A 10,049-nucleotide genomic window follows, 5' to 3' on the forward strand; every position below is an offset into this window, starting at 1 on the left:
AGCGGCAGAATCAGAAGCACCTCAGAATTTGTTAGAAATCCTTATAAAGCAAGTGATTTGAGTCTGACTCCTAATCCAGACTTCCTTCAGGACAGCAGGACTGTCTTTCTCTCTCGTGAATGTGGGTGCTAACAGCTAATACGTGTTGCGTTCTTTCTGAAGAAGGGACAGGCACTGTTCTTCATGCCCTCCTTCTGCTGCACCCCCTTTGCCAACAACCTTTGTAGGTATCTCTTCTAGATTCATTTCGAGATAGGAAACTGTGGGACAAAACGGCTTGCCCACGGTCACCATTTGTAAATGGCAGAGTAAAACCCTGGCCTCCGACTTCCAGCGTCCTAACTTTAAATTGCTACGCGACAACTGCCCAGCCTAAAACTAAGCCCCTACTGAAGCAACAGCCAAGCTCAGCTTGAGAGGGAAGTAAGCAGAAAGACAGGCAGGTGAGGCATAGGATGGTTGCAGAGAAACAAAAACAACTTTTCATAGTCTATTGTTAAAACCATAGCATTTTAACACAGTACTATACAATTTAAGAGAATCAAACTATAGGCACACCCAACTTCGAAGCGGCCCCATAGGACTTTCAAGCCCTCCAGGGGGCTGGGCCTGAGGACGGGGAGGAGGTACCTCCATTGGCCGGCCCCGCGGCATCACGGGAGTTCGCCGTACACTAAGGGGCCGACTCCCGCTTTCCACGCACCTGCACTGCGCAGCCGCCCCAGGCACTCTGGAAGGAGGCACTCCTGAGGATTCAGGGCTTCGCTTTCCACAACCAGCTCTCAAGTGGAAGGTCGATGTTTTCGGTGTAAGCGGGGTGCTGCCTAAAGTGAGATTGGCGGGACCACGGTCCGTACCTGCCATCCCGGAACGACAAGTTGGAGCACTGCGTTTCCTGATTGACCACATTGGCGGTCACTTCCGCCCAAGGGTTTGGAATACCGGAGGCGCTTTGGATACGAACAGCACGAAAGGCACTTCCGGTGCCTGTTGCCAAGGCGCCGGCCCCTTGGGCCTAAAGGAGCGACATTATTGGCGTTGTCCTCTCCCCCCTACCTGGGGGTCGAGATGTCGGGGCTCAGCGACCCAGAGAGAGAGGGCTGTCGTAACATGCTCGCCCTACTGGTTGACGATGATATCTTGGCCCTATGCGACACCATCACAAACCGCCTAGTGCAGCCTGAGGACCGCCAGGGTAAGGCTAGAACCCTATCCCCAAGGCCGGCCGCCGCACCCGAGGCCTCACTGGCCCCCAGGTAACGGGATCTTGTGAGTGGAGGAGGTGCAAGGCCTTGTCCCCAACTCATCCTGTACTGCGCTGGGGAGGAACCTTCAGGAATCTCGGTCAGCGCAGCTGTTCAGCAGTTTTGCAACTACAACGCAACCTCGGGTTGCCTCGCCGCGCCCAGTCCCTGGGGGAGGTTGTGGCAGTCGAAAAGGCGCTGGTTTTACCCATTGAGTGTTATAGGGAACTATTTGTTGTTTGGAGGAACCAGAGTACGTGAATAGTCACTTGAGAAAAAAAGGGGAACCAGGGTGTATTCCATTTTGTTTTGATCAGCTGAGTGTGTCAGCTGCTGCTCACGCATTTTCAAGCTGGGAAGTTTAAAACATTTGTATCAATATACTGGTTAAAACAACCACTGTAATAAAAGCAGGTGGTTTGAATGCATGTTTTTTTTGGATCCAGATTGTTTTCTGAGATGATTTTTTTGTAGTCGAAAAACCATTTTCAGAGTCAAACATTTCGGTAGAATAGATTTCAAGGGTTATTAACATTCAGCCTGATTGTAATGAGTACGTATAAAAATGAGTAGCTTAAGCGTTTCTTTTGGTGTGTCACCTGTCTAGTTTTATTTTAAATTTACTGGATTTTATTTTTAAATGTAAAAATTACTGCCCCCTGCATTAGTAAAGGCTTACTTACTAAGAATCAGCTTTTTAAGATTGTAGTTTTCTACTTAAGTCAGGTTTACATTGTTATCATTTAAGAAAAATCTCATCTGAAACTTCGTACCATAAACATTACAAGAAGAAATTCCTATGAATTTAGACTGAAAGTGGTTTTAGACTTAATGTAGTTCTTCACATTTATATATTTTACATTCTAATCACCTCTAAAGACCAGGTGAGTGAATTTAAAATTATAGTAGATTAAAGTGCTGGATTTAATTGATGGATTTAAAAGCAAATAAAAATGAAGTTCTCAGTACAAGAATGTTAAACGGTTTGAAGAAACATTTCTCGAAGAGGAAAAAAAATCAGTAAACATATGAAAAGGTAACCTCTTTAGAAAGCAGCGAAATGAAAACCAAAACATACAATCTTTTTTTTTTCTATGTACCATATTGGCAAAAAACTTAATGTATAAACTTCAAGCTTTGGTGATCCTGTACAACTTTTAGAACTACCTCTTTGGAAAACAAGTTGGACATTGTCTCCTAAAATGAAAGATTGTTTATTCTGAGGCACACATTCTAGACTGAGCTCAAACTTGAATGTGCCTATGAAATCACTCAGGGATCTTGTTAAAATGCAGATTCTGGTTCAGTAGTTTTAGTGTGGGTACAGAAATTTCACATTTTTAACAAGCTCATAGGTAATGCTCATCCACTTGCCCCTCTGCAGTGGGAGGCATATGAAAGTAGTAGTTTGTAATTGGACACGCACGATAAAAAGAATGATAGATACTTTGTGATATAGCCATATAATTAACTATGGTTCAACAGTGAACATGAAATAACTAGACCTATGTATATTCATGTAGTTTAATCTCAGAAAAAACATTAAGGGAAAAGATTACAGACTATTGATGGGTTGAAATTTACAGTGTTCAAAAAATGCAAAACTATATTGTTTAGGGATGCATAGTTATGCTGCAACTACTATTTTTAAAAAAAGGGAGAATAGTAAATGACATTTAGGATAATAGCTACCTGTGAAGTGGGTGGGAAGAGGGAATGGTATTAAGTAGGAAGGTGTAAAATTACAGCCTCAAAGATGTTAGTTATTTCCTGTGTTAAGCTGCATGCTGTGTACTTGAGAGTTCATTTTATTGCTATTCTGTGTACCTCACACATGTTAAAAATAATCTTTGATTTATCATTTAAAATAATTTTCTAATTAAAAAAAGTACAATCGGGTTTGTGCCTGTTCTTAGAAGTATGGTTATTGATACTTCATGAATACTTAAGTTTCATTATGTATAGAATGAGGAGATTGAACTAAAAGTTTTTGCACATCTAAATATTGTAACTTTACCCATTTTTATGGATTGTAACTGAATTTAGGTCCATTGGACTTATTAGAAACTTTTTTACTTTGGCTCAAATTTTTTCTTAAAACACTATAAAAGAAATGCTAAAAATTCACTTTATCTTATAAAAAGTGAAATGAGAGGGAATTTTAGGTAGGGAAGTTTAAAGCCTAAAGAAATTTCTTAAAAAAAAACAAAATCTGACAACCCACTACCTATTTTTAAAAAATGATAACCATCTCACGTAGAAGCAAAAATGCATGACGAGTATAAATAGAGTATCTGCTGACTTTGGACAAATGTACAAGTGACTCATGATTTTCTATTTATCTTTACAATTTCCTTCTAGATGCTATTCGTGCAATATTAGCATACAGTCAAAATGTAGAAGAACTTCTGAAGCGTAAAAAAGTCCACCGAGATGTCATATTTAAGTACTTGGCATCACAGGGGGTTATTATACCTCCAGCTACTGAAAAACACTGTCTTATCCAGCATGCAAAGGATTATTGGAAAAAGCAATTACATCTGAAATTGAAGGCAACACCAGAGCCAGTTAAGACCACTATGGATGTTAAAATCTTTCAACAGGTAAAAGTGATCTTAGAGTTACAACCTGAACCATAGTTTTGTCTCAGACTCTTTAGCCTAATTCTAGATCTGGGGTAACATGTTAACAGTTTTTTAAAATAATTTTTAGCTTTACTTCATATCTTATGTATTCTAAAGGAAGACCAATAAAGCATCTAAAAGACAATATTTCTGACATTTAGTAATGTATATAAAATATTATTGTGATTTGTGAGGCAAAAAAAATTTATCCCCTTATCAAATCAGGAGTATTTGGTTTTTAAAAGAGGGTGGATAGACTGCTGGATCAATGTAATTTTAATTTAGCCTCTAGTTTTCTGTAATTTTTTTTTTTTTTAACTTTAAAAGAATGCTATTGCCCTGGTTGATGTGGCTCAGTTGGTTGGAGCATCGGCCCATAACTGAAGGGTTGCAGGTTCGATTCCTGGTCAGGGCACATGCCTAGTTGCAAGTTTGATCCCCAGTCCTGGGCACTTACTGGAGTCAACCAATTTTTGTTTCTTTCTCACATCGATGTTTCTCTTTGTCTCTCTGAAAGTAATGAAAAATGAATGAATGAATGAATGCTATTGTAAGCCCTTTCTCATTTTGAAAACATTCTTTGGTATTAAATTGAAAAAATTTCATAAAAGAAACTTATTCATTACATTTGATTTTTTTTTAACCTAGAAAAAACTCTGTTGTAAATTTTCTCTGGCTGATGTTGGCTGTTCGTTGTCCTTTATATCCCCACTGTACATTCACACTGTATATTGTGTGAATATTTAAATGTTGATTGAATGAACCTCTGTGCCATTTGCAGATTTTTAAACTACATACCACATTCAAAGTGCACTTTGAGTTAATAAGGTTTTACAGTGAGAGATATTTACCTTCACATTAGGAAAGAATCTTACAAGGACTTCCTTAATGTACTGAAAAGAACTTTGACTTTGAAATCATGACAGATGTGACTTCAAATTAGTGTCTGCCATATTAGATGTGAACTTGTGCAAATAACTTGACCTTTCTGAGCCTTTAAAAAAAAATCTATAAAATGGGCATAAGGATAATACCTAGATCACAAAGCTAGTGAAGTTAAAAGGAAGTAGAACTTAAGTGCAAAGCATGGTGCCCAATATATTAAATAGTATGTGCTCAGTAAATGTAAGATTTCATAACATGTAAATGAGGTATTATGCTCTGGAATAAATAAGTGAATGAAAATCTAGCCTATCAGGTATATTTTTACAATAACATTTTCTTTGGGGCAGGGAGAGAAGTAGTGTAAAAGCCATTGTGATTATAGAAAACAACCTATTTCAATATTAGAAATATCTATTTAAAAGCTGATATTGTCAACTTCATGATTTATATGCCACAGATATATTCACTTAAAGCATACATTTGAAAGTTTTTGACATATTTTTTCATACTTGTGAAACCATTGCCACAATCAATAGGAGATGCTTATGTAAATCATTATTGACTGTACATGATGATATTTTAAGAGGCTTTGTTAAACTTTAATTTCTTAGCTGGATTTTTAGATGTTTAATCTTGGAAATTCTAAAACGATTTTTCCCCTTTTTGCAGAGAGAATTTACTATGCATGGTAGTTTTAGTGAGTTTACATGTAGTTCATATCCCTTCTGAAACAGGTTAGATAGAAAAATAAGAGAATTAACCTTGGTTTTATTTTGTATTTTAATCAGCAGGAGAAAGAAGATAAAACTGAAAAAGTTGATTTTCGTCAGTTAGGAAAAGAATTCTGTCACTGGTTCTTTGAACTTCTTAATTCTCAGAATCCTTTTCTTGGACCACCTCAAGATGAATGGGGACCACAGCACTTCTGGCATGATGTCAAGCTTAGGTTTTACTATAACACCTCTGAACAAAATGTGATAGACTACCAAGGAGCAGAAATTGTGAGCCTTCGTCTGCTGTCACTAGTGAAAGAAGAATATCTTTTTCTCAGTCCCAACCTTGATTCCCGCGGATTGAAATGTGCCTCTTCTCCCCATGGTTTGGTTATGGTTGGAGTTGCTGGGACTGTCCACCGAGGGAACACTTGCTTGGGCATTTTTGAACAAATTTTTGGACTCATCCGCTGCCCTTTTGTGGAGAATACTTGGAAAATCAAATTTATCAACCTGAGAATTATTGGAGAGGCTTCACTTGCTCCCGGAGCATTAATGAAACCAGCTATTAAATTTGAACCAAGTGATCTAGAGGCCTTTTATAACGTAATCACTCTATGTGGTACCGGTGAAGTACAACATAATGTAAGGTAGGCATTGGGTCATGGAACTAGAGACCAAGCTTTATGCAGTGGAAACAAGACATTGTTGAACAAAAGAAAATTGAGTTTAGGTTACCCTGTAAAGCAGTAAGAACTGTATGTCAATCTATAAAGAAACTCTTCTAGGTATTACATTGACATTTTAAATGAAATATCTTTTTTGACTATAGACTAATATATTATGTGAATACTTGCCTCTTTCTACTCAAGTTGCAGCAAATGTTCTGAGGGCTTAATGCAGTTCATCAAATAAATTCTACTTTAGATGTTATAAACATTGTGCCTTAGAAACCAGGTAATATTTTATTTAACTAAGTGAATATTCTGCTAATGAGTGTGCTTTTCATGTGGGAAAGGAGTAATGTATTCAAGGCTTCCCCTTTTCAAATTTCTTTTAGCGGTCTGGATAATTTTACAAACACATCTTAATGACTATTGTTTTTTTCAAAGTACATATATTAGAGATGTTTAATGTGAAATCAAAGTTAATATTTTAGAAAACTTGAATGACATTCTTATGCAAAAAGTCCAGCAACTTAGCAGGTGTAAAAAAATTTACTTTGCCTTTTTAAAATTTGAAGAACATACTTCAAAGTACCGACTGTAGTCCAAGGTAAATATTTTATAACCTGCAACACTTCCTGAACTGTTTCAGACAATGATAAGTGCTGGGCTCAAGACAGACCTTATCGTGTAAGGCTTTAACAGTTTTATGGAGTATTTATTGTAACACCATATAAAGGAAACACACTGTTGAAATTTTTCAAAAGATGTGCCCAATTTCTAACCCTTAAGTGAATTACTGTATTCCTCTTGCTTGATGTTGGATGAGGTGAACCAAAAAAAAAAAAAATTACAATCTAAGAGCATACTCCCTCATCATAAATTAAAATTATTAGAATTTTTTCAACTGTGATTTGTTTTACTAGGTTTGAGTTATGAGGTTAAGTTGCCAAATTAATTACATATTTGCTTTGAAATTTAAATTTCTCATCACCCAACAGCTACTTGCCGATCTGGATTTAGTTTGTAATTTTAATTTCCAAAATGCCCATTGGGAAAAAATTCAGCTGGGAAATGTTGTGATGCTGTATTGTACCTATTGACTTTCTACCTTTAACTCTGCTTGTGATCATCTAGGGTGACTGGAAAGAATTGTGGAAGCAGGAAGAAAATACTTTCTTGTTTTTTTTTTTTTAAGTGTCGTACCTCTAATGAGGAGTATAAATTGATGTGTCCTAAAAAACTTAATAAAAGAGGGGAATCTCTTTTCTCAGCTATTGGAATAGCGTATTGTTTAAAGCCAAATTTTCTTTGAGAATGGCATTATAACATGTAATTGATAAATATCCTAAGTAAAGGATAAATTAAAAATTATTTTCATTCATTTTCTTTGTGCTGTTGATGTCAAGGTCTGCAGAAATATAACTATGGATGCTCAGGATGGGCAGAAATTACTTCTAGCTATCTGTAAAATGGAATTTTTTAATATGTGTGATGCTCAGGTAAAGCTGCAAACTGCATGTTTGCTTTAATCACCCTTGAACATTTGAAATTTTCCTGATACACTAAATCTGTTGAGAATTTGAGTTATGTTTTATATCCTGTGAATCCCCACAGCTGGTCACACCTGTAGGACATAATGTTTAATTGAATGGGTGAAAAAGTGAGCAAAAGAAGCTTACATTCTGTATAGAAGAATCTGTGTCTGGGTTTTTGTCTTTGGTGATTCTTATCAATGGCGTTTTTTTGATCACATTGTCAGTTTGAGTTTTATATGTGGATACACGGGAACTCTTAGGCCTCAAACTAACTCAGATTTGGGAAATATTTGAACTTTAATTTAAAATTTCCTGAATTTCAGAAGTCCAAGGTCAGAGTGGGATATACTAGCAGGGGCCCCAAGACTACCTAAAAACTGTTAAAGGGAAGTGGATAAACTTCCCAGTTTGGAGAAAGAAATTTGTTCATGAAGCCTAAAACTTGGGTAGGCTTCTAAGAAGCCAAGAAGAACAGTGCAGATTGAACTCTCCTTTTACCTACTGCCCTTGCTCTGTTCATTTTAGCATAGGGCAGAGACCCCCACCCCAGCCTAGTCTCTTGCTTTATCACATTCAGCTGGTGTTTGGGAAGTCTGTGGAGGCAAGTGGTAAAGAATAAAACTTTCTATACATAAATCATAGTAATCAGGTGGTCAGATCACAGGAGCACTTGGATTTGATTTGCTGTAGCTTAATAATGGTATCACCGCATTTTTCGAACTATAAGACACACCCCCCAAATTTGGGAGGACAGTGGGGGTGCGTCTTATAGTCCAAATGTAGCTTGCCTGGCTTGATGTGGGGGTAGGAGGGTGCAGCGGTGGAGCAGGGTCACAGGATATTAAATATTTTACCACATTTTTTTCTTTAAAAATTTCCCTATTTTCCTCTTCTAAAGCCTAGGTACATCTTATAGTCCTAAAAATATGGTATACATCAAGTATCTTTCTGGGGAAATAAATCTCAAAGTAATAGTAATATCAGTATATTAGTATCTGGAATGCAAAAAATTTCATGTGTCTCATTAGTGAACAGTAATAGGAAAAAAACCATCTCTAATTGATTAAATCTACTTGCAAATGGCAAACACTTGTTAGGAAAATGTTCTTGGGTTTTCAGAAAAGTTAACATTTTTATGCTAAAGGAAGGCTAGTTACTTAGTCCCAGTAAAAATTTTAATAGCACCAGAAAAAAATTTAAAGAATAGTGGTTTAATTTTAAAAATAGCTAATAGAACATTGTGTTTTAACAAAATGGCTTTTGTGGCTAAGTACATCATAAAAATGAATGAAAATCATACCTTAACATTTTTCTTAGTATCTGTTTTCACAAATTTAGATGCCCTTTTCTTCACTCATTCCTAGTTAGGGTTGTGGAGAGGTGTTCATCGACCTTTTGAAAAATAAGACCTATGTTTCCTCTCCCTAGAAAAAGTATGTTTGCATAAAATACTATAATTGTTGCATATTATTTCATTGAGTTCTTGGACTTCTTTAAAGCACATCTGTGAATCTTACAGGAATTCTTATACTTCATGTTAAAATACTGCCATAATAGTTTTATTTACCCCCAGACTACTGTTCTACTATATTAAAAATTAAAGTTATTTTTGGAAACTTTGTGCCCTTGCCAGACTCCCAAAGCTAGAGTACTAAATCTTATACATGATTCCTAGGAAATCTTGTTAGTTTATGATAGCTGTTTATTTGTAAATTATAGTTTTCAAAAGATGTCAGATTTAAGACAAAACCTACTGAAATATTGTCAAGTAAAACAAGAATCAGAATTCATTTTGACAAGAAAAATTTGAAGAACAATGAACATGCTTTAGAGTGATAAAAATGCGAAAAGGAAAATATTTTTAGAAATATTTTCCCAAGACCCTCACAAAAACTACCCTAAGAAGGTATTTAAAAATATGAACATTTTCTCTGAAGGGCCTCCATACGTGATCTACTTTACACCATGTGGTCTCACCTCACCTCCCACACTCACCCCCCACCCTATTTGTTATCTTTGTATGTGGCTAGTTTGCAGCTAGCACAGCCGCGGTGCTAGAAACAGGGTTTTCTGTATCTGGGCTCTCTGTAACCTTATTTGGCATATAGTTACTGAGCATCTACAGTTCGTGACTTACTGAGTCAAGTGCAAGATAAAATAATTCATTACTAGGTTATGTATGTAAAATTATGTTGAATTCAAACTTCAGTCCCTGGGTTTAGATGTCTTAAGGTGTCTTGGATGTCCTTAGATGCCTAAGGTGTCTACATATAGCTGGGGTTTGTAATATCCTTTTGTATGGTCAGAACGAGAAGAAATAATATAATTGACATTTTAAATAGCTAAGTCATATCTTTAATAATCTAAGTCATATAGATTT

The 10,049-nt window shown here is 36.4% G+C and overlaps 1 protein-coding gene and 1 long non-coding RNA gene across 3 annotated transcripts in view; one reads left to right on the top strand and one right to left on the bottom strand.

Moving 5' to 3' along the window:
- Nucleotides 1–837, bottom strand: part of LOC118498870 — a 58,936-nt gene extending 58,099 nt beyond the window's left edge. The window contains exon 1 of the long non-coding RNA XR_004901358.1: nucleotides 704–837. This is a non-coding gene — a long non-coding RNA (uncharacterized LOC118498870). The remainder of the gene's footprint in view (nucleotides 1–703) is intronic.
- On the top strand, nucleotides 658–7,503 carry C2H3orf38 (chromosome 2 C3orf38 homolog). Of its 2 annotated transcripts, none has more exons than XM_036017956.1 (3): nucleotides 658–1,195; nucleotides 3,606–3,847; nucleotides 5,545–7,503. In XM_036017956.1, exons 1-3 carry the CDS (start codon nucleotides 1,069–1,071, stop codon nucleotides 6,118–6,120), a joined length of 945 nt encoding a protein of 314 aa, XP_035873849.1. In that variant the 5' UTR covers nucleotides 658–1,068; the 3' UTR covers nucleotides 6,121–7,503. The 2 variants fall into 2 exon arrangements, with proteins under 2 accessions (XP_035873849.1, XP_028360381.1); XM_028504580.2 differs by having other exon boundaries at nucleotides 661–1,195; nucleotides 5,542–7,503.
- Nucleotides 7,504–10,049: the final 2,546 nt, after the last annotated feature.

Source organism: Phyllostomus discolor, chromosome 2 (assembly GCF_004126475.2).
Source record: "Phyllostomus discolor isolate MPI-MPIP mPhyDis1 chromosome 2, mPhyDis1.pri.v3, whole genome shotgun sequence".
Taxonomy (NCBI): Eukaryota; Metazoa; Chordata; class Mammalia; order Chiroptera; family Phyllostomidae; genus Phyllostomus; species Phyllostomus discolor.

What these genes read in the sequence shown, in the direction of transcription:
- C2H3orf38 (XM_028504580.2), top strand. Translation starts at nt 1,069, where the DNA reads ATGTCGGGGCTCAGCGACCCAGAGAGAGAGGGCTGTCGTAACATGCTC. An exon ending in GCAGCCTGAGGACCGCCAGG is followed by an intron (nt 1,196 to 3,605) that starts GTAAGGCTAGAA and finishes ATTTCCTTCTAG; the next exon opens with ATGCTATTCGTGCAATATTA. An exon ending in ATGTTAAAATCTTTCAACAG is followed by an intron (nt 3,848 to 5,541) that starts GTAAAAGTGATC and finishes TATTTTAATCAG; the next exon opens with CAGGAGAAAGAAGATAAAAC.